Raw genomic sequence first — 25,743 nt, 5'->3', positions numbered from 1 at the left:
CGGGTCCATAGGCTTTTCTTGACCATTGAGTGGCCGGTGCCCCCAACTTTGAAGCTTTCTTCCCTTAAGAAGCAGGTCAGAGGTCGTCGCTGCAATAGAGACGACTCTATGTGAATCGAGCCGAGCTTGTCATCTTTTCTTCATATTCGAGAGGTCATTCAACTTTCATACAAAAAGCACCAAATGGATAAGGTTGGCTATGCATGCACATGTAAACCTCAAAGGGGGAGTTTTTGTTTTTCTTTTTTGTAGAATCATTTGAGGATAATTTTTTGGGTTTGAACCATAGACCAACTGGCTGCACCGCACCTTCTTCGGGAAGGAAGGAGGGCTGTTGTCAGCAAAGAAGCGAGAGTGAGAGCAGACGAACAACATAAAGAACAAAAGAGCTAAAAAAGGTCTAGTCCGAGTGAAAGACAAAAGAACGTAACCTTGTAGCGTAACGTGTTTCGGCTTGTTGTTCTTCTGTGTTGTGTTGTGATGTGACGATGATGATGCGGTGGCAAGATGGTCGACGAGCGGCAGCGCCTCCTCATCCCTTCACCCACAAACGGCAGCCGCAGCCACGGTTCTCATGCACCCGATCAAGGATGGCGCAATCAGGTGCAGCCAAGCGCCCTCTCGACCGAAGCGTGCAGAAGCGTGCAACGCTCCCGTGCTCGGCCACCCCCCCACCCTTTGAGGCAACAACAAAGCGCCGTCACCACCACGTTACGTGCCCGACCACTACCAAGTTGCAGTTTTCTTGTTGAACCAACAACACCTTCCCCCTTTTCCCCCTCCACCCGCGTCCCTCTTTGATCAGAGCACCATGGCGTTGAAGCGCATCAACCGTGAGCTCAAAGACCTTGAGCGCGAGCCTCCAGCACAGGTTGGTGACCCTTGGCTGCTTGAGCGAGCCGCCGCTGCCCTTGAGCTTGCTAGCCGTCGTCAAATGACCCCCGCTGCCCTCGTGTGGGATGGTGGTGGGAGGCAGAAATGGTTGAATGGTTGACTTGTTGCCCTTTTGCTTTGTGAGCCATCGAAAACAGTCTTCAATGAACCGCTGCCCTTTTTTTTTTTTCTTCCTTCCCAAGCCTGCCATCTGCTTGCCATTGTTCCTGTTCATCATAAGCTTGGGTGTTGACTGGACACCTTGCTGATGGATGCTTGCGCTGGTGTGGGACCCGAGGCGAGGGATTGATTGACACAACAGTCGTCATGAGGGGGGCGTGGGCTCCGCCTGCCAATGCGTGTTGCAATATTCGCCAGGCTCCTCTTTTTTGGTTACTGGCGGTGTCTATCCATCTGTAGAGCCAGCTTGAGAAGCGCTCCCCGTGGACAACTCATGAGCCACCTGCTGTTTGCTTGCTGTGTCATGCCGTTTTGTAGTGCTCGGCCGGTCCCGTTGGCGATGACTTTTTCCACTGGCAGGCCACCATCATGGGTACGCGCGGTTCTTTGCCACGTCTCATACCCAATGCTCAATGGCCAATCGTCAATGTCTCTTGATGTGTCCGGATGTTGAAGTCATTCACCCGTCCATGCACTCCACCGGCATTGCACAGGCCCCCATGACAGTCCGTACCAGGGCGGCGTTTTCTTCCTCGATATTCACTTTCCCGCAGACTATCCCTTCAAGCCCCCCAAGGTTTGTGACGGGGTTGCGCGACTCTTGTCGAAGAGGCTTTCTGTGCCGCTACTGTCGAAGCGTGGAGCCAGGCCCGTGTTGCTTCAGGGTTGTCACTCTGATGATGGCGGTTGCTTGCACCCTCACCCCCTCCTCAAATTCTCCCCAAATTCTCCTGGGTCTCAGGTTGGCTTCACGACCAAGGTGTATCACCCCAACATCAACTCGAACGGTGGTATCTGCCTGGGTACGTCGTGGTGCCACCACTCCACACTTGCTCCAAAGCCGAAACCATGGCTTGGTTCAGCCTCACGCCACTCTGGTTTTGTTTCCTGCCTTTTGTCTGTTGGACACAGACATTCTGAAGGGCCAGTGGAGCCCAGCTCTGACGATATCGAAGGTTCTCCTTTCGATCTGCTCTCTCCTCACAGACCCGTAAGTTGAATGCTTTTGTACTCTTCGCGTCCTCGTGGTGGTTTATTTCAGGCCCTCGTCTTGGAAACGGTGTCGGTTCGCACGCTACACTCACGTCTGTCTTGTGCCACTGCTTTTGCTGCTTTCAGTAACCCCGATGATCCTCTGGTGCCCGAGATTGCACGAGTATACAAGACGGATCGTGAAAAGTACAACAAGACGGCTCGTGAATGGACCGTCAAGTATGCCCAATAGGTTTGGTGATCCAGCAGCTCTCCTCTCCCTTGTTCTCGCCTTCCCCCATACCAAATTTTAAAGAAAAGGAACCGAAGAGCTCTCTCTCTCTCTCTCTCTCTCTCTCTCTTTCTCTCCCTCTCTCTTTTTCTCTCCCTCTCCCCCTCTCGCATCTCAAATATGCATCCTTTGCTGTCCTTTCCTGCCCTGTCCTTTCTTTTCCTTCTTTTTTTACTCTTTTTTTTTATTACATGCACTGCCTCTGTTTCCCTACCCCTGCCCGCTTCCCATCTCATTTGTCACTCGTCTTTTAATCCACCATGCCTTCGAGCTTCCGTTCTCCATCTCACCCATCAACCAAGAACCCATCAGCCCTTTTTTTTTCTTCTTTCCCATGCCGCTTCATGCTGAGATCATCAAGGTGTGCCACCCCTCAAACACAAGCCCTGTGATTCACATGTCAACTTCGCAAAGTAAGTTAAACATTCATCAAACCAACAAACAAGCTGGCACCTCCCCATGCCTCATGCAAACAATGTCATAAACATGTTTCAAAAATTCACAGTCCATGTTGATAAAGGCATGTTGCTAGTCTGGTGGGTTTGATACCAACTCTTCTTCAGTGCCAACCATCAGCCATGGACAACCACCCTGAATGGGCCATCAGAGACCATGTTGTTGGCACCCTGAGAGCAAGATCCTCCTCCAAAGCATCGCATGAGACATGCCAGAGATGATCGGATGGATGCATCCTGGTTGCCATGATGGCACTGAGAAGTCGAAACGACCGAAACGGTTTCCAATGTCAGAATTTTAAATGCTCTGACAATTTGGGCTTCTCTCTTCTCTTGTCTGTTCCCGCGTGTCAATGCATTTCACACTGGCGCAGGATCGGTCGTGCCACCGCGTGAACACCGGTTCATGCACTGCTCGCTCGGTGGCGCGCTTCAAGTCACTTGGTCGGATGAGAGTTCCAACAGCGTCGTAACCATGAGCTGAAGTCAAACCGTCGGGTTGTGTGCGTTGCGTTTTGGCCACGGCCTTCCCATTTGGTGCCGGCGTGACGGGTCATGCGGGCACTCGCTCTGCGACCATGGGCCAAGCCCATTTGGCCCAACCCTGCCGTCAGCCAGCCAGCGCGCGGGGGCTCGTTTAATTTACCCATGGCCACTCGGTGGCTGTCAAACCAACGGTCCCAACTTGGCAGTCAGATCAAGCGACAGCTGCAAAATAATCTGAACCAATCCCCGCAAAGCCAGGACGGCTTGCTCAAGCGGTTGCGTTCTGCCCTCCTGACCCCCATTTTCGCACGCTCTCATCTTCGGTGTCGCAAGTGCCAGACTGTGCTCAGCGATACCTCGGGGTTTAGTTTTGTACGCCATCAAGATCATACAGGCCACAACCTGGGCATCGTTCTGGCTGGGCCCCGCGGTGCGTTCCCCCGCACGCAGCTGTGTTCAAACCCGCGCACCGTTGCCGAATTTGGTGACGTTTGCACGCTGCCCTGTTGTCTGCTCAAACTTGTCAACTTGCAGCGAGTCTCTCCTCATCCATTCACCCATTCAATCACCCGCTCACTCGGTCCCTCGCTCACTTACTTGCCCTCTCTGTGGACGCGTGTGTGCATGTGCTTGTTTCTTTTTGATTGGCGCGTCCAGCTCTGCCGGCGCGCACGGTCAAGCAGCATGATTTTGCGCTTAGCGATCCCTCCCAGTGGTCCAGACGCAAGGGTGCACCTGCCCTTGTGTGCCGGCAATGTCGTTCTACTCTTGGTCGCTTAGCACCCCTTGCTGGCACCTATGCAGGCCCGGTATGTCCCTCCCGCCCCTTTGCTCGAGTGCAAGCCTTCTTTTGTGCCCGCTTGGAAACGCGCCACCTCTACTTTAAGCTCACAGCCATGTGTTTGGCGTCGTTGTCGCTCTTGTTATTGTTGCAATGCCCACGCACACCACTACGCCTTTGTTTATAGGAAAGCCTGCGCAGCCTCCTCACAGCCCGTCAAGTGGCTATTGTAACCACCTCTCTTATATCGTACGTCGCCATCAACATCCAGGGATTGGAACGCACACACACACTGCATAGCCCGCCGTGTGATGCATTCTGGCCCTACACCTCACTGCGGGATGCCTCGCAATTGGTAGGGGTAATTCTCACGTGCTGAGCACGGATAAATGGAGCCAATTGTCGGCTGCTGAAATGTACCTGACCACTATTCCAGTTCAACAGCTGCGCATGCACAACAACGAGTGAGTTTTCGTTTCACCCCCGTTTCGCCTTGCTCTTGCCCCAATTTTCTCTTTTGCTCAAGACCGTGTCACGCTTGCTTTCCTCCTGGTTCTTCATGACTACACATGTGCTCGACCTTTTTTTTTCTCGACTGGTTTAGGTCTTCCTTTAGCGTTGAGGCCCAGGAATTTTCCAATGAAACTACCGACCAGGGCACCTTTCGCTGGCACTTTGTTCTGCCCCAAGCTGACGCAAAAAGCGAGTTGCCCACCGACAAAGAACTTGGCTTTTTCAGCCAGGTTCACGAAGAAGGCGCTACCAACCCGTCTGGCAACAACACCTTCATATCCCAAGATGCCACGCCCCAGCTTTCGTTCAAGGTCCGCTGACTTGCCAGTCAGGCTTGCTTCGTCGTTAACGCCATGTGCCGCCATTGCGTTTTCTCAAATTCACTCTGTACCGTGACTTCTTATCGCTACATAGCATGCACCCCAAGTGGCCGAGGAGTTGGACGAAGGCTCAGACCCCACCACCATGCATCTTAGCCCAGCCACTTGGGTTCGTCCTTCTTACATTCCTGGTTCTTGGGCATAATTTATTTCGTTGCCTGCCCCTTTTCTTGAGGAGGGAAGAAAGATTGAGGGTTTGTTCGACGCTATACTTACCACGGGATATGCTTATGCTTATGGTTTGCGTTGCTTCTGCTTCCATCTCTGTCCACTCGGGGCGTCTGATCGCTTGGCAGTCACCGCTGCGAGCCCTTGTCCTATTCTCGTGGGATCGTGTTCGAGCTTCTCTGGAAGCAAACGCTTCCAACCTTTTGGCCATGCTGGGCGGGTAAGTCCACGCAGCACCCGAGTGGTCGCGAACCGACTTGGCTCCGCGCTCTTTCTCAGTGCCAATCAATGGGTATCATTGTTTTATTCTTGTCTCCAGGCTGTCCCTGCTGCGGAATCACGCAGGGGTGCAATGCTCATTGCTTCGTCACGCAGACTGGCATCCAGACTTGGGTGTAGAGCGGGGCATGGTTGCTCTTGAGGTGTGTACCTTGCCTTGCATAGCCAACTTTCTGATAGTTTACGTCGATGTTTTACTCCTTGGAGATGTCCTGATATTGAGTCGTTTTGTTTCTGGTTCAATGCAGCGCCTAGCCGAGAAAGACAGGCTTCCCCCGGCCGCTGACTTGGCCAAGCTAATCAGAGAAATCGCGTTGCTGCAGCAACCAATGCGGTTTGTTTGCGCCCTTGGCGTGTCCTTTTGGCGCGAGGAGCCAAGGCAGACACGTGTCTCATGTTGGCGTCTACCTGCTTACCTGCACTCGGTCTCATTGCTTTCGATCGACATCTCCCAAACTTAATGTTTAGATTTGAAATTGACACGCCCAGCCTTTTGCAATCCTTGTATCCGCTGGTAGCCAAGTACTCCCCTGCTGACCAGCGGCAACATTTTCATCCCCTCTCGGGTGACATTGTGGCTTGCATGCGGCATGCGGACATTGGCATCCGCGCTGCAGCCGAAGCCATGGTGGCTGCTGGCTTTGGTTTCAACCGACGCGGCTGGCATCGCCTGTGCATTGGTCTGGCGGATGAACAGGACATTGAGGCTCTGATTGAAGTGGCAGGCCTTTTTGAAATCGACATCGGGTGCGTGCACACGACTACAGCTGACATAGGGCAAACTCATGTCATGCTGCGTTTCTTTCTGTCTCGGCTTGCACGGGCCCTCCCGTGATGCCCATGAATGTTCATTACACAGACCTGATTAACGCCCAACTTTCGATTGCTGGCGGGTAGTAGGATGTCCCGGCTTCCAGTTCTGTCATCGGCACTGCAACGCGAGGTGTCACACGCACGGCCCTTCTCATTGCGGGCCCGACTCGATGCCAACATGGACAAGGTTGTGACGCTGCTTTGTGCACAAGGCGCTCGCCTGAAAGGAGCAGAATCCCGCGACTCGTATCGGCGTTGCCTCTTGTTGATCGAGGCAGCCAAAAATACCACTGGTTGGTTGCACGCTCAAGACTGTTCGATTGCCTCCCTTTCGATAAATCAAGGGGCACGAGCAGGCGGAAATAGTTTGTAATATCTCTCACTCAAGAGTGTGTTTCATCATCTGCGGTATGTGCCAGGCTTTGACATTCAAACCCGACTCAACGATTCGCAAGATGCACTCGTCCTGTTCGCCAAGAGTGGATCTGAGCAGCAACTCCTCAAGGTTGGGTCTCGTCTCGTGTCGCATGGCCGTCCAGCTCTTGGACGTTGGAACGATGACCGATCATGGCAATTGGACTGATTCATCGTTGATTCCTCTTAGGTGCTCTCGGAATATGAAGCTACGAGCAACCCACTACGCTTTGAGGTTCTTCGTACCATCATGAGTGCTTGCGTCTTTTATCAAGATGTGCGTTTCCACTGCTGTGCGCTCTTTGAAGGGCGCCGTTGGTGCCCCCTTGTCGCGTGTGTTGCTAGATGTCGTCGCGTCATAGTCGGGTTGATTCATTTTCAAGTTCACATGCTTCTGCAATCCCATGCCTTGCCTGCCTGGCTCACGCAGCACCGAGAGCTGGTGTTGGCCGGCTTGAACTTCTTTGACAAGTTTGGCTTGGCGAGCATTCGGCACCAGTCACGCTTTGATGACACCCAAAGCAATCAGCTTCTGACGCTGGCCCTGCGCATGTCCTCCATCGTATGTCCCTCTGCTCATTGGAGCGTTTGACTGCTGATATAAATGTTTTTGCGCAACCTTTTGAAAACTTACCCATCCCTTGTGGCGCTCCTAGGTACACGACCTTTCTCGAGCGCATAGTTACATTCCGCTGGTGCGCAATGATGGTGCGTTGCCGAAGCTGTTTTGCGCACCTTTCCCATGTTGCACCTGTCTCGCCGCTAAACTGGTTGGGCGTTTGCAGATCCGGTGGTGCATTTGCATTATTTGGATGTGCTGAGCCGCACGGGCAAGGTGCAAACAATGCTGCACCACTACCGCCAACACTTGCAAAAGCACACGAGCGCGTCGGTCACGACGACCGCATTCTCTATTTTGATTGGCGGACATGCAGCTCGTGGGCACATTGTGGACGCCGTGTACCTCTGGTACATGAGCTTGTCACATCGTGTTGCGCCAGATACAATGGGCTTTCGCATGCTCTTGGCCAACCTTGATCCCATGAAGCGAGCTGACCATGCCCTCCTGGGTATGGCCTTGTGGCGCGATGCCTGCCAACACGGCGGGTTTCAATTCCAAACTGCCAAAGTGCGCGAGGGTCTACTTGATTTGCACCTGCTTTCCATGCCCGTGGCTCGGATGGCGGTTCTTGCCTTTATGGAAGATCTCAAGTTAGCCTTATACCGCTATTCGCACTTTCGTGCGGGGCAACCCAAACCCGGTATGTTCTTTCACCCAATATGTGTGAGAGCTTTGCCAACGTAACATGGGTGTATTCTTCCCTGGGACCATGACCTCGCCTCATTGGTCAGGACGCTCGGATTTTGGTGTTTCACCTAACGATATCTGCTTCCTTGTTGTGCAGCCTTGCTTGAAGAGGACTGGCACTCAATCCGAATTATCCCGGATCAGCATGTCAACGGTCCTCTGTTTCAAAAGTACACTCGTCTGCAGCCTGATGCCCAGCCGCTGGGTCTTGCTCTGGCTTCGCAAATATATCGCCGCAAGCCTCAGCTAGGGTTGACAAACCTCTTCAAAGACGAAGATTTAACATCTCTAGCCCAGCGCCCAACACGGGCTTGGAACGTGCCTGGCAGCAGCGCGGCCTTTGATGGTGTGTGGCGTCCCTCAATGCTAACCCCGCCGGGGATCTATTCCCAAGTGGTCATTGTGACGGGCAAAGGCCTGAACTCGGCCGGCGCCCCCGTCATTCGCCCCATGGTCCAGGACCTTTTGACGCGGTACGTCAAGGCCGTTCAACGCCTGGACTTAATCCCGACACCCCGCCTCTTGCGGCATCTTCTTTGAGTTGCATCCTCACGTCGTGGATGGGGCCGTGCTTTGTCGTTACTGCCTGCAGGCGCATTTTTCCCGTTTTTCAGCGTGAGATCCAACGTAGCTCACAGGGCGTAAGTCCCAAGATTTCATCCCAACAAGGCGACACCTCACAGCGCTTTGGCATGACTGATTCTGTGCTGTGCCGGCTTTTCGCAGGCTGTAATGCTCTCCCCTGCCATGATCGAGGATTGGCTGGCACGCACTACGAAGGATGGCAGCTTCGCCAATCTGTCTATTGCCATGCCGCAAACCCAAAGGTTCAGCCAACGACAGCCAAGTACCGAGTCAACCATCATTGAGGGCGAGGAGGACGACCTCGATGATATGGAGAGTGAAGGCAATTCAGCATCGGACGATGAAATGGAATCCGATGCTTTCTTCGACCTTGAGGGTAACGAGCTCATTACCCCAGCCTTTAAGCCACCAACTCCCATAGGCGTGGGAAAGGATCCGCTCCTTGAGCTCAAGCGCGAGACCGCGGCCAGTGCTCACTCCCGCAGCCAGCCGACAGAGGGCTCGACGCACACTGCCGTGCAGCAGGAGGGTGCCGTCCGCTCAGAGAGGACGACGCGTCGTCAACGCACCCCATCTTCAAAAGCCTCCACGACATCAGGCACGACAGCCAAGACTTTGGGTCTGCCAAGCAACAAGCCATCTCGAAGCGCACCCTCCATCCAGTCCTCGGAAGTGGCAGAGCAGCGCTCCAAGGCGAACCACAAAACGCGGGCCCGTTCTGGCAAGCACCACAAGTCCTGAACCGTTGCATCCTACCGACTTTTGTTTACAATCTTGAAAGTGTTTATGCTCGCATCTCAATGAGATGATGAGCTCTGAAAGACAATCTAACTATCGATTCAAAGTAACACTCTTCCAGTCGGCACTCACAAGCACGGCTCGCACAAAGGTCAGTGGGGTTGGAGCAGAACGTATACGAATGAACAAAAGGCAGGCACAAGTTGGCCAAATTAAATACGAGCCTTCCTCTCAAACTTGATCGGCATGAAAAAGGGTGTGTGCTGCACGACAGAATTCAGGTAAGCAAGCCCCACAAGAGTTACAGGTGAAACATTCAAGAGCTGCATTCTCGTCCTCAAAGAGGGCTTCAATGTCTTCCTCTTCCTCGACGTTCTCGCCGCCTTCGAGTTGAAGAGGAGGGTAAGCCTGGGGCCGAGTCTGGCATGTGGGGGGTGCGGGGTTGGATTCGGTCGTCCAGTATTGGTCCAGTCGGTGGGTTGCGGGTGGCGCTCGATGGTCATCAAACGAGGTCACACCCACGTTGATGACCGAGATGACAAATGGTTCTGGTTTCAGCTTGCGAAGGAGTAGCACGCAGCGATCTAGAATAGCTTCAGCACGGGGCCCCGGCGCCTAACATCATTGAAACAGCAGACCCTCATCACTTTTGGCGGGGTCGCGCGTCTGGTTCTGCTGATGCGTGCGTCAAAGCGGAACGCACCATCCTGAGCACGGATGCAGGAAGTGACTCTTGTCGACTGACGCGATCATGGTAGCGAGCCCCACACACGGAGAGGCGCAGGACGCGGGGCCGGCGCTGGTAGAGCTCATACTGGTGATCCTGCCGAAAAAAGTTTTGATGAGAGCCCGGTCCGCGAAGAGGGTCACCGAGCCTGGGCGGTCAGACATACAATGCGTGCAAGTAGACGGTGAACCAAAGGCTCCAAGCGCGTCATGACATGCGCAATGTCCGAGGTCCGGCCAATATTGTCCTCATTGCTGAGGGTTTTGGGCGGCCCAGTCTGCTGCACAGCTACGTGCACATATTATGCAAGCCAGGGGTGGAAGGGGCAGATGAGCCAGAGCGCGGTTTCGAGTACGGCGACCAAAAGCCAAAATTCGAGTGGCTGATTCCCGCAAAGACACGAACCAGTCTCATCAATACCACGGACCAGACGCCAAGCCTCCTGCGATTGACGGCCGAGGGCCAACTCCAGCTGCTCATGGGTGGCGCCCAAAAGTGCAGGCACGGATGCTAAGTCAACTTTTTGAAGCCGTTTGAACATGGCACGGCCTAGGCCAGGTACCTGACGCGCCAGACAACCAAGCCAAGCCAAAACAGAACAACAATCAAAAGACGTGAAAAAATAAAGTCCACGCTTCTCAAGGGCATGTCTGTGAACGAGGAAGATGCAAGCAGAGGTGGGGCGGGGCTTACCCGCCGCAGACCACGATGCAGAATCACGGCCTGGGCTGCTCGGGGCAACAGGCAGGACTGGTCATCGGGCTTGTGCAGCTCACCAGCCATTTTGGCTTGCAATTTGTTCACAGCAATGCCCGCACTGCAGGTGTAGCCAAACTTGGCCTTGAGCTCCTTACGAGCCCAGTCGGTAAGCTGTGCTCCTGCACGCAATGCCTGATATTGCGCGAGATTGGCGGCGGCGTGGGCGGCCGGCTGTTGAGATAGGTGGGCGCGCTTTGGGTCAGGGTGAGGGGTGTCCAAATCTTGCATGGGCAACGACTCGGGACCCTCTATCACATGACCACACCAGTTGGGGCTGGCAGTGAGATGAAAGTGCGGAGTTGGCGACCAGAAGCCGTCTGAGCAGAGGGCATGCGCTGGGGTGGTGGCATCCACAAAGAACTCATCCAGACCCAGCCGCTCAACTGGGCAATGTGGAAACTGCTCTTGCAGGAAAGCGAAAATATGTTCCGAGGCTTCACGGTAGTCCGTGAGGTCTTCGCCATTGCGAATGACAATATCGGGACAAATGCGTTGGGCCTCGCTGATCCGGGCCATTTTGGGCACGCCACGCGCGCGGGCGACATAATTCACAGTGGCGAAGATGGTTTTTTGCTGAACTCCAAGCGGTTTCAGGCGTAGCTCCGGCTCTTGAACCATGTGTACTTGAGCGTAAAAGCAGTCGAGGTCAAAGTGAAGAATAACGCGGTCCATGACGCCGCCCAGGACCGTATTCCGCTAGCGAGCCATATCCGTCGTTCAGGCGCGGCGTACTGCACGCCAAGGCTACACCTACAAGGCAGAGTCCAAAGTGAAAAAGACGATGATCAAATGCAAGGCTCTGAACGGTGCTCGCTGCGCTACCCTGAGGTAGGAGATGGGTGTGAGTGCGTGTGTGTGCCAGGCTCGCTACTACTGTCGACATGCCAATGCTAGACACAACAGCCCTGTGATGGCCTGGGCTCAACCGCTGGCGGTTGGATGGTCGAGGGTTTGCGAAAAAACAACACGAGACACACATTGACACACGCCCGGCTGCCGAGCCGGGGGGACGCGAGCAGAAGACGATGCAAAGCACCTCGAACCAAGAGCACTTTGATGTCGGCTCTGAGCAGGATCAAGAGATGATCGTGGGGAAAGCTCTCAACCACACAGGTCAAGGAGCACCGAACGCCTCTCGTCTCAAAGTGAGCCGTCTTCAAAGTCTGCCTCGTTTGCACACGTGTGCGTGTGTGTGTGCGTGTGTGAGGCCGGGTGTTGGGAAAGCGTGACGCTGCCATTTGCAGTCTAGACTCACTTCCAGCCGATATGGGTGAACAACAAAATAACTTTTATTTCTACAACGAGAACCATGTGACCATATAAGCTTGCTTCACCTTCACATTCCATATAAGATCTGCAAAAACCCCCCAACACGCTTCAATAACCCAACAAGGTGCCATTGCGTGTCAACCTCAAAAAGCTTTTTTTTGTTTGCATGCAGCTGAAATAATTTTCTCTCTCTCTCAAACCAATTCATCTCTCTCTCTCTCTCTCTCTCTCTCTCTCTCTCTCTCTCTCGCGCGCGCGCGGGTGTGTGTGCATGTGGCCCGAGTGAGTGATCACGACCCGAGTCGATTGGCTGCATCCTTCACGGGTCTTCTGGGGGACATGCAATAAGGCCCATACACCTGTTGTGGACGGCTCAAGATTGAATGCGCAAAGGTACGGTGCGCGTGCGATGATGCCCCTTCATGCCTTCAGAACAGCTGCTCCTCACCCAAATCTTTCATTTGCGACTGCTTCCTTCTTCGTAGTGGACGCTGGCTTCCGCGATCACAAAGAGGACACGTCGCGGCCGCAAACTGGTGACAATACACCGTCGAGCCTGCTCGAGCCGTGTCATTGTTTTCCATCGAGCTGCATTCGACTCCTTGATCGTGACCCCCTTGTGCTTCCTCTTGCTGCGGACCGGGCTTCAAGGTTTGGCCACCATTGCCTTGAATCGCTTTCGCCTCGCCCAATCAATCTGTGGCTGCGAGCGTAGTGGCCCCCTTGATGAATTTACGCCTGCTCGCCTGCAGCATCATGGCATAAGCGCAATCGCCACCACAGCTTCTCTATTCCCTCAGCTCGAGCCAAATAATCATTCTGGTGTCTCGTCTTACCTCTAAGCTCTCGTGTAGGTACGCACACACATATCAATTTACACGCCCCATGCTTGCTGTACAAGCCTGCCCCGCTTCCTTCTCCTCCCTTTGGCCAGCTCCTTGATGACCAGACAAGCGAGCAATGATCGACAAGCCGCTGTCCACAACCATCCATTGCTGTTCGCAAACCCTGGCTCCTGTGCTCATATGCTCCCTCTCTCTCTTTCTCTCTGTCTTCTCCCGTGGATATGATTCATGCCATGAACATGGATCTACCCGTTTCCAATCCCCATCGCCGCCCGTCACGGCATCGTTGGGCCTCGTCATCTCCCCGCCGCACATATCCTTTTGCCGCCCCCGCTTCTCGCAGCAAGCCAACCATGGCGTCAGCATTCGGGGCCCTGCGCAGCATGGTCACGGGTGGCCGCAAGGTCAGTCGCCTTTGGATCAGCTTCCGCCCAACTCAGCAATCGCACTCGTCCTCACCTTTGGGACCCGTCGTCCCATCGTGTCATCCTCGTCTTGGAACCATCTTTTTCTTATCCATAGCAACGCAGCTCTGCCCCGGCCAGCATGGACGTTGTCAAAAACAGTGCCTCCACGGGCTTGAGCGGAACACTGCACATTGTTGTTTCTCACGCCACTGACCTGCCTGTTGGTGCCTCGTGTGATCCCTACTGCGAGCTTCGCGTCGTGGGCGGAGGCGATCAACGTGTAGGTCCCGCCCTCCAGAACAAACGTGTTGCTCGAGCTGAGCGTCCCGCTCAAACTTCTTGCGACAAACTCGCTCATTTGACACCCGTGCGCATCACCTCCATATGCATCTGCTACTTGCTGTGACAACCAACCCTTAGCGCTATCGCACGGTTGTCCGTCGCAAAACCCTGAGCCCCGAATGGAACGAGACGGTAGGTACAGTCAACTTTGCCTGGGTCGCACGATCCATTATCGAGTCTGACTCATGCCATCGGTTGATCCAACCTCGCGCCGTGGTTTGTCCATGCATAGATTGTCATTCCTGGCTTTTCTAATGGCGAAGTTCTTCAAGTCTCAAGTTTGTGCAGTGTTCCCTCGTTCGCGTCACAACTTGGTGGCAAGGAAGGACATGGTGGGCGGTCGGGTTGGACTCGAGACCCCCCTGCTCATGTCTTGTGATGTTTTGCCTCGTAGTTCGAGATAAGAGCAAGCACAAGCATAATCGAGATCGCGAGATGGCCTCTGCCCGCATCGACTTGCACGCTCTGATCGATGGGAAGGAACAGGCTTTAAATATGTCACTTTCGCCAGCTGGTCAGCCGCCGCGTCCACCCATGTTACTGTCTGATTACGCTGAAAATCTTGTGTTCCATCGAATAACGATGATCGCTCACCCCACCCTTTTTCTGATCTGTTCGCACCATTTTTTTGCTGGCATAACGCTCAGGCCGGCTCTTCATGTCGATTTCCTTCGATGATGCATCAAACCTCTTTGGACTCCCCTTGGCCGATGTTTGTCGACGTGAGCAACGCTCCATTCCCCACCTCATCACCAAATGCGTGTACGAAATCGATCAGCGTGGCCTTCAGGTTCGTCGCACAGTAGTCGGTTGGACTTGCGTGATGCTCACAGCCATAACAGGCCACTTTGCTACGTTGATAACCCGGCTCGATATTTGGTTGTATTTCTTGTTTCTTGCCACTGGTCTCATGTTGGCCTGCCGTAGGAGGAAGGCTTGTATCGTAAAGCCGGCAACAAGCGCATCATTGACATTTTAGCCGAACAATTTGTGCTCTCTGCCCACGAAGCCGAGGTACGCTTTCCCTTGCCAACACCTTCCCGACCACAATCAATTGAGCGCCAAAGTTACTGGGGGACCAATTACAGCTTCCGGAGGTTGTTTGATGACTTTGATGACTGATCTACGAGTAGGTGACGGAAAACGAAGCTCCCAGCATATCTGCCGTCACTGGTTTGTTGAAAAAGTTTTTGCGTGAGCTACCGGAGCCCATTGTGACCTCAGAGCTTTACAAAGCCTTTTTACAGGCCGCGGGTGAACAGGTCTGCTCTAGCCTTCATTGCCATTGATCTTGCAGCCAATAATACAGCGCTCGGTTGGCATGGATAGCATTCACCCCTTTGCTCCATATTGCCATGTCCGGCTTCAATCTCAGGCCGACCACATGTCGCGCATGCGCCTACTACGTGGTACAATCGAAGCTTTACCCAAGGAGAATCGCGACACACTCAAGGTTTGTGTATCATTGTCAAACATTCCGTCAACGCTCAGCATATTCCGACCTCATGTTTTCATCTGACGACCTGATCTCTTAGTTTCTTTTTGATCATTTTGCGCGCGTGTTGGAGCATACTGCATCCAACTTGATGTCGGCGGAAGCACTGGCTACCTGTCTCGGCCCCACCATCTTCACGCCCGCCAGTAATGATGCGCGAGCGCAACCCTTCTTTGACGTGCACTCTCAAAATGCCATCACTCAGGTCGGGGGTTACATCGCTTTGAGCGCCTGCATCTCGACCAGCAACAACCTCACCGGCTGATAATCGCATATTTTTGGGTTTAGTTCATGTTAGCCAATTGGCATGAGATCAAGCGCGACCTTGAGCCTGCATCTGTGCCCTCATCCCCAAAAGTTGGTCACTGTTGCCACGGAACGAATTGCTCTGCTCTGTGGTCTTGGCTTGGCTGAGTCAATCTGACATGTGCACCACGCTCTAGTCGGAACTGATGCGAACACGCTCCCGCGTGCTTTCTGTCAATGGACGTGCCTCCCCCACTGCGGATATCTCAACACCTCCACGCCCGCGCGGCGGACAAGCCCTGGTGCGTTGCTTCCCAAGGGGTCTCTTTCTTCATGCCCCCATGCTACTGCTTGCTGACACCCCGCCCCTCTGCTCTCTTTCATCTGCATTCGTTTGGTGTAGCCCTCGCCTTCGCCTCGCAGCCTACATTCTTTTGCCATGCGCGCGCTCGAGCGAGTCAGTGATACCGTCGAACTGTCCTCCCCGCCTCCTTCTTTTTGACTCGGATTGCTCTCAACTCATTGATCCGGCAATTGTTTTTGTCTCGGCCATACCGCTGTTGCAGCGCACAGGCCAGGCTTCCCCGAGCGTCTTGAGCATTAACGACCTTGAGGAATTGTGTCGTGTGATGGGTCTTGAAGAGCACGCCCAACTCCAGCAATTGCGTGCTTTGGGTCGCTCGTACGTGGCGTGTCACTCGCCTCTTTGTCTCCTGCGCGCTTGCTTTCTCAGCCCTTGAACAGTTGCCACTGTGCTCCTGCATGTCACTTGTATTCCGCTCCCATGTCTCGCCTGTCTCACTATAATTTTGTGTTTTCCAGTGTACCTTTTCAGCGCTTTCAAGAAATCTTGGATCAAGTGGTTGAAGAGGAAAGCGAGCAAACGGCCAGGGCTCGATCGCATTCGGTTTACTCCATGGTAGGCGCTCCTTCTTCGTTTTCGAATCTCAATAAACACAATGCCTTGCAGTACTTGGCCCTGTGTCTCACATGGCCGATCATTCCTGGACAACTTGTTCTCTTTTTTTTTTTTTTTTTTTCTTTTGCCTTTTGGCGTGTTTGGCGTAACGTATAGAAGCGGCGCTGGGAGCGCAAGGGTCCCGTAACAGATCAACCGCCATATATGCAAGCGGCATCAGCAGCTTTTCCACGTTTTGCAAAGGCAGTGGCCGGTCATCTCACAGCCGTTGAGTTTCGTAGCCTGTGTTATGATCTTGGGCTCTACGTGCGCAACAACGAGGCCTTTGAGGCTCTGGTATGTGTTTTATGTGTTGATGCTAACTTGTTCGTTGACAGGACGACAAAAAATAAATTGTCCGGTCAATACTTATACCCGTGTTGCATTGCATGCAAAGTGCTGGCGTTCTGCTCATCTCGTGTCTTGGCGTGCTTAGGCTCGTCATGAGACCCACGTCTCACATGCAGTATACCTGACCTGGTGAGTGCAGGGGGTTTTGTACGCTGAGGCTGCAGATGTGCATTGCCTCGATTTAAACATGTGTTTTGCTGGGTTGTAAATATGTGCCATTAGGTGGAAGGACGCTGGGCGATTCTTGGCCGACATTTACGCCAACGACCGGACTGCGCGTCTCTTTACGCAGTTTGTTGGTGTTTGGCAGGTCGGATAGCTCTCTGCTTGCCAACCATCTTGCTTTGAGACCACCGGAATTTGCATCCATGAGCTCTCTCATTTTTCTTTGCCGTGCCACACAGGTCTTGGATCGCAACCTTTCCGGAACTCTGTCCACACGTGCATTTAGCGTGGTGCACCAGGATTTGGTGAGTCAGCTGTGCCTCGTCTTCTGTTGCATGTGCGGCGGCTAATTGTTCGCACCTTGCTTAGGTTCGATATGGCTACAACAACATTCCTCTCTCGCATGCAGAGTGCGTATCGGCAATCCTTTCACAGCCGGGGGGTGTACGCGGGTATGTTGCGCCTTGCTGGTTTGACGCCCGTGACACTCGTCGATGGCCAAATCCCATGCCCGAAGAATCCGTCGTCATCTTTGCATCCGCGCGCCATCTGAGAAATCGTTGGGCTGCCGTCGCAGGGTGCCTGGTGTGATTGCCTTCAATCAAACGGTCCGCTGGCTATTAAGCGTGCGTGCCTTTGCGCAAGGAGCAACTGCTACAGACATGCTGGCGCGACGCAGTGATCCCATTTAGAAACAGGTGGCTGAGCCACATATCAAATTTGGCTTAGAAAGAGGTGCAATCTGATCAAATTGAACGAGTCAATTGTTTTGATGGTGCTGGTCATCTTTGACTCATGCTCTCGCCCGCGCAGCGTGCGTCCCATGAGGATTGAGCTTCTCTTTGTGTGCATATGAATTGCTTCAAGCTCGTTATGCCTGCCGGTCCTTGACCTGGCTTTGGCAAGGCTCGATGTGCCTTGACACGTGCTACCGATGGCCACCTATGCATAGTCGCGTAACTGCAGCATCAAACGATCCACCTGCGGATGGCACACGTAGATTTGTCATGGTGAGCGTGACAGTGCAGGGGGCGACGGCAGACTGGGGGAGCTCGCGCATGCAAGCAAGGCACGGACGTAAAGTAGCTGTTGATGAAGCTTGGAAATGCCTGCCAAAACCTTCTTCAACTGCAAACGCACATGGGCAATGAGCTCACGAACAGGGATCCAGGGTCGGAGCGGCAGGCGTGCTGGCTAAAGGTGACTGTCAAGGGTGACACAGGTAGAAGAATGGCATCAATGAGCCCACCTGCTTTCGATCAGCCTTCACGCTTTCCTCCTGTTGGCGAGATCCGAGCGGTGCCAAATGAGGTGGTTTACCAAAAAGGGCACATGCGGGCCGATAGTAAGCATAGAACCAAGAACCAAGCTCACGCACCTCGTATTCGGCATCCTCGGCTGACAGTTCTTGGCTGAGAAACTCTTGCTGGCTGCAAACGTTTCCAAGGCATGACATCAGGCTGAGAGGCACCAGAGCAAGATGCAAACGACTCGCCGTACACACCTCAGGATGCGCTCGTGCTGCTGACGCTCTTTGAGTTCACGTTGTATCAGGTTTGTCTATCAGGGTCAAGGTTAAGCGGAAAGGTGGTGAACGGACACTCGCAGCAAACTTTGATGCCAAGCCGTTGACAAAAGGCCTTGGTCGAACCGCAATGTGAATGCATTCGTCGAGGATGAGGTGGCGGCCAGCCTCTGGGTCAGCCGTCCAAAGATGCATGTAGCGGCCAGTGGTTCGGTCTTGGGCGCGTGCTGCCTCATAAATCTGAACAAAGCCGGCCTTCCAAAGTCGGTTGATCAAGAGGCGTGTCGCTTTGAAGTTGGCTGCAATGGCAATCTTGGAGAGCTGATCTTGCTCAAGGTAGTGCTGCGAGAATTGACAAAAGTGATTAGCTTGTCTCGAAGCTGGCCGCCGCATTAAGTTTTGAACACAGCGTTGTGCCACAGTGCGAAACGAAAGGGTCCGCAGAGGTTGTCACAAGTCTGCGCACCTTCTCGCACAGAATGTTATAGATGCGCATGCTCTCGATGCCATAGCGCTCCTCAATGGTCTGGCGCATGGGGTGGTTGAACATACAGTGCGTGATGGCAGAAGCAAAGGAACAACCACTGTCCCTCGGCCCAATAACGCAAAGCATCCAAGACTTGCGCATACCTTCTCGACTGCACGCGTGCGAGATACAGTGGCGACGGCCGAGTGGTTGTACATGTACGCGTACATGCCAGCTTGAACCACAATTTCTTCTCCCTCGCTGATGAGCACTTGGAGCCACTAGGGTTGCAGAAAATTCAAAAAGGAATAAAAGAACGACGCGACAGTCATTGGTATTGTATCAAGTCAAAGGGCGCCTGGGAAATATTGGGTACCTCGGCGATATGTTCTCGTGACAGCTGTTTGGCTCCCATACGCTTCAGCTGCGTGGCCACCTGAGCGCGAATAGAGAAAGCAAAAAAAAAAAAAAAAAAAAAAAAAAAAAAAAAAAAAAAAAAAAAAAAAAGATCAGGGTGACCAGTCTCGCACAGAAAAAAGGATTTACCGTTGTTCACGCAGGCGACGGAGCAGGCAGAAGTAAAACTATATCACACGCACACACCTCCTCTGGGCTGGCGCTTTGACGGAGCGCCGCGAGTGCCTGCAAACACGAGAAGCAGACAGAAGAGCAAATTGAACGTTGGCAATTGTTTTGTTGAACCGACACCACTCTGTAGCGTGCTGACCTCAACGATGATGGCAGCCTCGTCGGAGATTTTGGCACGGATATACGTCACGCCCCAACGCGTTTGCAGCTTGTCAAGGAGTTGGGTGTGGCAGATCGTCCAATAGCGGTGTTGATCCTAGTCATGGGGGGGGGTCAATATCGAGTCAAAGAGGAAAAAAGGAGGAGTCGATGGTCATTGGGCAAGGCGCCACAAAACGGGGCAGGAATGTAAATGAAGAAAAAGATGGAGAGGCTCAGCGGGGCCGCCAATTGGCGGAAGCACGGGGCATGCCGCTTCAAAACAATGGCTATACCGCAGAGATGTTGTTGGTGGCACCATCCTCCTGACTGATGAGCTTATCTGTCCCCGGCGAGACGAGAATGGCAGAGTCAGCAGGCGGGGAAGTGGGGTCCAAGAATTTTTCAACAGCAGAGGGGCCGCTAACAAACCCAAATTCTTGCACTCGTCGGGAAAAGTAAACAGTTCAGAATCTGTCGGGAGTATGAATGGTTTTTGAAAGGATTCAATGTGATTAGCCCACATCCAGCTGGAATCCCCTTGTGGAAACCGTGAGAAGGCAGGGTGCCCGCACCTTTCGCGCCATGCAGTTGAATCACCCGTGCATCCTGGACCAGGGTACGAAAGAGTTCAAGGATTTCGGTCTGGGAGTATTGCCTGAGGTGGTCGAGACAGAAGCAAAGTTGGTGAAGAGTGTATGCGGTCGTCGGCAAAGGAAGGTGGCTCAGTTGTCATAACATACCCGCCTGTCAACTGAACGACCGTTCCCATAAGACGGCTCTAGGTCCAGACAAATGTGAGGAAACACGTATTGGTATTGCATGGTGCTTGTACGTCTGCACATGTGACATGCAAAGCCTTTTGTTTTGCGTGTCGTTGAAAATATCGTACCAGTCGCATAAGGCCGTGCAGGAAAAGCTGTTCAAAGATACGTTCGGCCAGGGTACCGTACATCGTCCCAATGACATGGGCATATGCTGGAAAGTGCAAGCGCAGCAGCACGTCCTGTGACCAGCAAATTCGGTATGAGGGCATCACACAGCTCGTCGCTACCAGGGCAAGAGCCCAAGTGCAGGCTGGGTCGAGCCCGGGCAAAGTCATTGGGGTTGACAAACCTCGATCTTGGCGTAAAAGATGGGGTGCTCGGCCTCCTCATACTCCAACATGCCATGCTGAATCAGAACTGTCACGGCCTTGCGAATCTATGTGCCAGATCACATCATTTGGATCAGTGTCGACTGCACAAGGCTTCGCCAGCAAATCTCAACAGAGGGCAAGATTGTTACACACGTTTTTATGACTAGTGCCCTTGCAAAGCACGTAGAGACGACGGACGTGACAGGGTTGGATGGCCAAGACTCTAAAGACCTGCAGCAAGCCGAAAGTTGAGGAAGCGCTGATACCATTGCCCCCCTGGCAAGGGCGCCAACAAGCCTTGGGCCGTCTTGCCCGGCATAGATTTGTCACGCCACGTGAACGGCGGTGGTGAACGAACCGAAGCCACGATAGGCCCGAATTGGGACTCGATAATGCTTGCAGCACAGTCGAGTCGATACTCGGCTCGCCCGCGTGGAGCAAAGCCCCTTCCGGGACTGCCACCCGCAAAAGCTCCCGACGTTGCCATCACTCTTTCCCGAGCACCTCGCACACACACGCGCGCGCGAAACCCCTGCAAGTAGCAGAACACGAAATGAGTGAGCACCGTCTTTTATGCATAAAGTAATTTACTTTTCTGCCCTCCTTTTTTTGGGGGGGGGGTGTTTGTTTTTTGAATTTATTGACGTACGTGGGGTAGCGCAAGGCAAGTCAGGCTCAACCAGGGATCGGTGGTGGCATCCATCTGGCAAGCTAGTAGTTGGCTGGGAAGGGCGGAATAAACGGGACGGATCTCCAGCTAACGATATCAATTGTGCTGGATTGTTCTTTGGGCTACCATCCCATCGTAGCTGGGATTAAGTTGTAGCCTTGATCAGACACCGGCACGATGCCCGATTGCGGTGTGGATACCTCTGATTTGTCGCCAGATCCAGCCACTCGGCCCATTCTCCAGCGTCCAATCGTGGTCAGTGGCTCCTGCCGGCCAGTCATTTGAAATAAGGTTCAGAAGTCAGATCAAGTTTGCATTTGTGTGTGTGTGTGTGTGTGTGTGTGTGTGTGTGTGTGTGTGAACGCGAGCGAGTGGGGCCTTAAATTCAAGCCTGCGGCACGTGTGCAGGACCAACTGGACTTTCGTCAAGTGCTGGCGCAGCAATCGACCGACGCCCTCAAAGATGACGAGGCTCGGTCCGTACGACTCTCTGCTGATGCCTTGCCTGCTTGGCTCAAATCTCATCTCTATGCTGTGCTGCCACACAATGGGACTAACAACTAGGCATGCGCTCGACTTTGAGAAGAAGGCCCTTTTGCGCGATGTGCTGCGCCCCTTCCTCTTTTCATGGGTCTTCAACAGTTCCATGACCACGGTGCAAGACTTTCAAACCTTTGCAGGCGTGCATGCCCGCACCAAAGTCAAGACAGACGACGATACCCCGGCTGATGCCGATGCCCGTTTTGCCGTATTTCAAGATCCCCAGGCTGCGCTCGTTCGTCGTTTCCTCAGCCTGGTGGCTTACATCCTGGCCCTGCTTGGCGCCACACTTGGTGGGGAGCCCTTCCACATTACAGCATTTCCCTTTTGCTTTTGGGCCATTGACCAGCAACTGGGTCGCTTTATCATCTACCTTTGGGTCATCTCCATGTATGTGGGCCAGGCCCTCAAGGATTACTTTCATCTGCCTCGCCCCGGAGTCGTGAACCCCCGCGTTCGCAGTCTTGAGGGGCATTATCTCGCCGAGTATGGTTTCCCCTCCACTCACACCATGTCGGTCATGGGACAAGCCTGCGTCATTGTTTATTACACCTACCTCAAGGATTATGCTGGTTTGTGCAAGAACGTCTCCTTTTCATGGCCAAAGGCAGCCACATTCCTTCTAATCCTTGCCAAACTCTTCCCATATTGGCTAGGCGAGGGATCGTATCCCCTTCCCTTGGCAATGTTGTTGGCTGCCACCGTCGTCACGATCACCGCCCTTGGCCGTGTCTACCTGGGTGTGCACTCTGTGCCTGATATCTTTGGCGGCTTCTTCTTTGAGGTCCGAGTACCTGACCTCGCATGTGGACAAGTGCTTGCTCTCCCACCTTCATAAATATAAAAGTGTGCACTCACCTCTTTTGTGGCTCTTGCATGGATGCTGTCTTTTTCCGGCACTTGGGTTTGATGATAGACGCTCGTGTTTATTGGGTTTGCCCACTATGCACTGTGGTTGGACCAGTTTGTGACAACAAGCTCAGACACGCTCTACATCCCGACGCTCGTGTGTCTGGCGGCTCTTTTGATCTATCCACGCCCTCGTCGCTGGACCAACGCATATGGCGATACGGCCATGATTGCGGGCGTGGGACACGGTGTGGTCATCGGTTCCTATCTCTGTGCCACTGCTGGCTTTCCAGAAATCCCTTTGCCCTGGCTGGAGGGTATGTGTTCCTTGCAGGCCCTTACGCTCTCACTACGATTGCCAAACAATGAATGCAAGCCTCACAATTCATGAACTTGAAGAAACCGGCCGGCGTCACCTTCTCATTTTGCTCCACTCGATCCTTGCATGCAGAACCATTCTGGGCCTGGTCCATCGTTGCCTTTGCACGAGCTCTCCTTGGCTTTATCATTCTCATTTTGACGCGGTACGCCGACGCTGTAACTGGGCCCGAGACCCCCTGTCACCAATTTCTCACACTACTGCTCGCTTGCCATGCTCGCACGTTAACAGTCAAGTGAGCAAGTTGCTGATGCGCCAGATTCTGCTGGTGATCCTTCCGACCTCGGACATCCCGTCAGAGCAGCGCTACGCTTTTGGCGTGCCGCAAAAGTTTATGACATACACGGTTCGTCTCGATTGTTTCACTTGGTTCGAGTTCTTTGGCACAAACTTCTCTTGGGGGAAGGCGGGGTGCAAGTATTGGTTCTTGCTCACTTTGCTCTTTGCCCATATGGTTGGGCTCCAGGTGGTCGGCTTGGTGTCCGTTTATTTTGTACCGCAAGTGTTCCAGCTCGTGGGGTTGACGACAGACCTTATCGACGCGATCGCCACCCAGACTGCATGACAACAACTCCTGTGGACTGGCAAATGACCTTTTTCCAAAGACCACCCATTTGCAAATCGATCCAATCGACACATGTGCCCCACACACGTTTGGTCGTGAATCGCAATCACAGGTTCTCGGGTTTAATGAAAATTGCAACGAAACAACACCACACACAAACACACCACCACCACCACCACCACAAAAAAAAAAAAAAAAAAAAAAAAAAAAAAAAAAAAAAAAAAAAAAAAAAAAAACCAAGCAAAAAAAATGCTTTTGAAAAAAGCAAAAAAAGGCCCACGATTTGACAGTGACGTGCTGAAGACGCCGCGGCTTTGCTGTCGCAATTGCAACGGCAGCAGGGGCAGGGTTTGTGCTCGGACGGCCTGGGAATGTCTTGAAGTAGGGGTCAGACGGCCGTGACATTTCTCTGTGCGAAGCGCAGGGCGGAAATGATGTGAGGTTGGGTCTGGTGAATCGCTTCCGAGGGTCGGAGTTGCGCTGCGCAGCTGGGCGCCAGAGACGATAGGATGGATAGCGAGGACTGGGGCAGCTTTGAGGACGCACCGACCTGGTCAAGCCCAGGTCCACCGGCTCAGACAACTGCCTCCAGGTCCGCGCCAGCACACGGCCTCGCTGCGCTGCTATCGCAGGTTTGGGGAGACGAACATGCAGCTTCCGAGGGCAGCACGGTTGCAGCGCCAGCCCTCGCCTTTGAGCCAGTCACCGACGTGCGGCAGCAGAACGAGGCCAAGTCCAACCTTTTGAGTGGAGATTTGATGCGCATGCGTCGATTTTGGCAGCAGTACGACACCGTGTTTCGGACAAACTCCAGCGTGAGTGACGACCGCCTGGCAGACGCCAGCCCCATTCTGCAGCGTCTGATTCAGACTGGGCTGAGTTTGAATCGTCGCTTACCAGAGAATGCCATCATCTCCACCACTCCGCTGGCTTTTGACATGGATGTCAGCACAGACCGGCTGATTCCTCTGGAGGTTGGTTCACGGTTCACGACACCTTGGAAGATGCTCGACTTGGATTTGGCCCTTTGAGCTACTCCTAGTAGCACACTCATGGCACCTGACTTTTAGATGACCGAGCTGCAAGCATGGGCTCAGACATTGGTACAGCAGGTCGCCCGCCTCAACTCGGAGTTGATTCAACTACTTTCGCAGCGCGAACGCCTCGAACACGAGCAGCACACACGACATGCTTTGATTGCTGCCATTTTGAAGGCGACGACACCCACCCCCGTGAGCGCAGGATCCGCGACATCTTCAGAGCCCCTCAGCCGTCGACTCAACATATTCTCTCTTGCCACCTCCTTTTGGCGTCACGAAGGAGGTCGCACCTCTGAACGCAGTGTCCCCAGTCACGGCAGCAGCAGCAGCACTCAGGCAACAGATGGTTATGCACTCTCCGATGATGATTGGGAGGAACAGCATGTGCGGGACTGGGACGACATTGCCCCAACTGTGACTGCCCACCGCTCGACCCGGCCACTTAGTCAGAGTTCGCAAGGCGATGCCTCTGGCGGTGCTGTTTTTGTTTCCCCGGGCTCGCAGGTGCTGTTTGGTGTGAGGCCAGAGGACAACCTGTTGCACCGAGGGATTGGCACCAGCATGGGGCTTCCAGGTAGTGCCGGGTTGACTCGCAAAAGCACCTTGAATGACGCCATGGATCGCTCGACCGAAGTGGCCTTCCACCGCAGCAAGCCCACCGCAGATGCAGGCCGGCTCACAGGTGTTCTTAGCATTCCCTTTCAGCCTGGTGTCACGGCGCATAATTTGAAGGCCTGTGAAGCCGTGTTCCGGCTCCTCGAGGCCTGGCACGCGCGCCGAGGCGACGTGGTGGCCCAGCAACAACAACTCCTGATGCAGCTTCTTGAGTGAAAAGCATTATGGCCGATCAGGCCATCATCCCAGGCAACAACATGCCATGTCCGAGCCAACCATAAGAAATAGCAGAGGTGAGATGGCAAGTGTTCTCTGTGAGAACTTCGACGACCGTAGTGTTTTTGTCTCGTCGGCACTGACTTGAGAATTTATTCCAGAATCTATCTGCAAAGCCCACTCAAAGGGTCGTCGGATAAAGTGGTCCATGC

The 25,743-nt window shown here is 53.6% G+C and overlaps 6 protein-coding genes across 6 annotated transcripts; 4 read left to right on the top strand and 2 right to left on the bottom strand.

Annotated features, from left to right (window-relative positions):
• The first annotated feature begins 752 nt into the window (after nt 1–752).
• On the top strand, nt 753–2,352 carry MONBRDRAFT_17710 (uncharacterized protein). The gene is made up of 6 exons (XM_001743415.1): nt 753–871; nt 1,372–1,426; nt 1,548–1,630; nt 1,796–1,856; nt 1,966–2,044; nt 2,173–2,352. Exons 1-6 carry the CDS (start codon nt 812–814, stop codon nt 2,276–2,278), a joined length of 444 nt encoding a protein of 147 aa, XP_001743467.1. The 5' UTR covers nt 753–811; the 3' UTR covers nt 2,279–2,352.
• A 793-nt stretch (nt 2,353–3,145) lies between these two features.
• Nucleotides 3,146–9,341, top strand: MONBRDRAFT_31295 (uncharacterized protein). Its single transcript, XM_001743414.1, has 19 exons — nt 3,146–3,688; nt 3,916–4,067; nt 4,227–4,288; nt 4,399–4,503; nt 4,644–4,863; nt 4,967–5,041; nt 5,229–5,320; nt 5,420–5,522; nt 5,628–5,713; nt 5,848–6,126; nt 6,280–6,485; nt 6,612–6,697; nt 6,797–6,883; nt 7,037–7,168; nt 7,263–7,314; nt 7,392–7,868; nt 8,013–8,388; nt 8,508–8,556; nt 8,642–9,341. The coding sequence occupies exons 1-19, from the start codon at nt 3,328–3,330 to the stop codon at nt 9,239–9,241; spliced, it is 3,600 nt and encodes a 1,199-aa protein (XP_001743466.1). The 5' UTR covers nt 3,146–3,327; the 3' UTR covers nt 9,242–9,341.
• Nucleotides 9,342–10,514: 1,173 nt separating this feature from the next.
• Nucleotides 10,515–11,396, bottom strand: MONBRDRAFT_14321 (uncharacterized protein; the record flags this gene model as incomplete). Its single annotated transcript, XM_001743084.1, has 2 exons — nt 10,515–10,895; nt 10,980–11,396. The coding sequence occupies 2 exons, from the start codon at nt 11,394–11,396 to the stop codon at nt 10,515–10,517; spliced, it is 798 nt and encodes a 265-aa protein (XP_001743136.1).
• A 1,795-nt stretch (nt 11,397–13,191) lies between these two features.
• On the top strand, nt 13,192–15,347 carry MONBRDRAFT_5934 (uncharacterized protein; the record flags this gene model as incomplete). Its single annotated transcript, XM_001743413.1, has 8 exons — nt 13,192–13,242; nt 13,361–13,525; nt 13,666–13,723; nt 13,982–14,101; nt 14,235–14,377; nt 14,515–14,601; nt 14,885–15,040; nt 15,123–15,347. 8 exons carry the CDS (start codon nt 13,192–13,194, stop codon nt 15,345–15,347), a joined length of 1,005 nt encoding a protein of 334 aa, XP_001743465.1.
• Nucleotides 15,348–17,549: 2,202 nt separating this feature from the next.
• Nucleotides 17,550–21,183, bottom strand: MONBRDRAFT_35969 (uncharacterized protein). Its single transcript, XM_001743083.1, has 19 exons — nt 21,016–21,183; nt 20,811–20,888; nt 20,636–20,722; nt 20,412–20,525; nt 20,263–20,300; nt 20,095–20,177; nt 19,952–19,993; nt 19,816–19,862; nt 19,521–19,637; nt 19,397–19,435; nt 19,170–19,229; nt 18,958–19,074; nt 18,794–18,853; nt 18,454–18,669; nt 18,307–18,362; nt 18,181–18,232; nt 18,052–18,081; nt 17,880–17,930; nt 17,550–17,783 (listed from the first exon to the last, which is right to left on the bottom strand). The coding sequence occupies exons 1-19, from the start codon at nt 21,142–21,144 to the stop codon at nt 17,745–17,747; spliced, it is 1,455 nt and encodes a 484-aa protein (XP_001743135.1). The 5' UTR covers nt 21,145–21,183; the 3' UTR covers nt 17,550–17,744.
• A 321-nt stretch (nt 21,184–21,504) lies between these two features.
• On the top strand, nt 21,505–25,697 carry MONBRDRAFT_31293 (uncharacterized protein; the record flags this gene model as incomplete). Its single annotated transcript, XM_001743412.1, has 9 exons — nt 21,505–21,582; nt 21,625–21,803; nt 21,892–22,439; nt 22,524–22,651; nt 22,784–23,033; nt 23,168–23,240; nt 23,327–23,441; nt 24,293–24,634; nt 24,731–25,697. 9 exons carry the CDS (start codon nt 21,505–21,507, stop codon nt 25,529–25,531), a joined length of 2,514 nt encoding a protein of 837 aa, XP_001743464.1. The 3' UTR covers nt 25,532–25,697.
• Between the last annotated feature and the right edge of the window lie 46 nt (nt 25,698–25,743).

The sequence above is a fragment of the Monosiga brevicollis genome, genomic scaffold (genome assembly GCF_000002865.3).
Source record: "Monosiga brevicollis MX1 MONBRscaffold_3 genomic scaffold, whole genome shotgun sequence".
Lineage (NCBI taxonomy): Eukaryota > Choanoflagellata > Craspedida > Salpingoecidae > Monosiga > Monosiga brevicollis.
The sequence above is the reverse complement of the archived record's forward strand: the minus strand, read 5'-3'. Positions and strand labels throughout refer to the sequence as shown.

Bases quoted from the DNA above. Each gene is read 5' to 3' on its own strand.
- MONBRDRAFT_17710 (XM_001743415.1), top strand. From the start codon at position 812: ATGGCGTTGAAGCGCATCAACCGTGAGCTCAAAGACCTTGAGCGCGAG. The intron at 872-1,371 runs GTTGGTGACCCT...GCCGTTTTGTAG, and splicing joins AGCGCGAGCCTCCAGCACAG to TGCTCGGCCGGTCCCGTTGG. The intron at 2,045-2,172 runs GTAAGTTGAATG...TGCTGCTTTCAG, and splicing joins TGCTCTCTCCTCACAGACCC to TAACCCCGATGATCCTCTGG.
- MONBRDRAFT_31295 (XM_001743414.1), top strand. From the start codon at position 3,328: ATGCGGGCACTCGCTCTGCGACCATGGGCCAAGCCCATTTGGCCCAAC. The intron at 6,486-6,611 runs GTTGGTTGCACG...GGTATGTGCCAG, and splicing joins GGCAGCCAAAAATACCACTG to GCTTTGACATTCAAACCCGA. The intron at 8,557-8,641 runs GTAAGTCCCAAG...GGCTTTTCGCAG, and splicing joins TCCAACGTAGCTCACAGGGC to GCTGTAATGCTCTCCCCTGC.
- MONBRDRAFT_35969 (XM_001743083.1), bottom strand. From the start codon at position 21,144: ATGGCAACGTCGGGAGCTTTTGCGGGTGGCAGTCCCGGAAGGGGCTTT. The intron at 20,178-20,262 runs GTATGTTATGAC...CGACCACCTCAG, and splicing joins GTCGTTCAGTTGACAGGCGG to GCAATACTCCCAGACCGAAA. The intron at 17,784-17,879 runs GTCCGTGCCTTG...TGCCATCCGCAG, and splicing joins TTCATCAACAGCTACTTTAC to GTGGATCGTTTGATGCTGCA.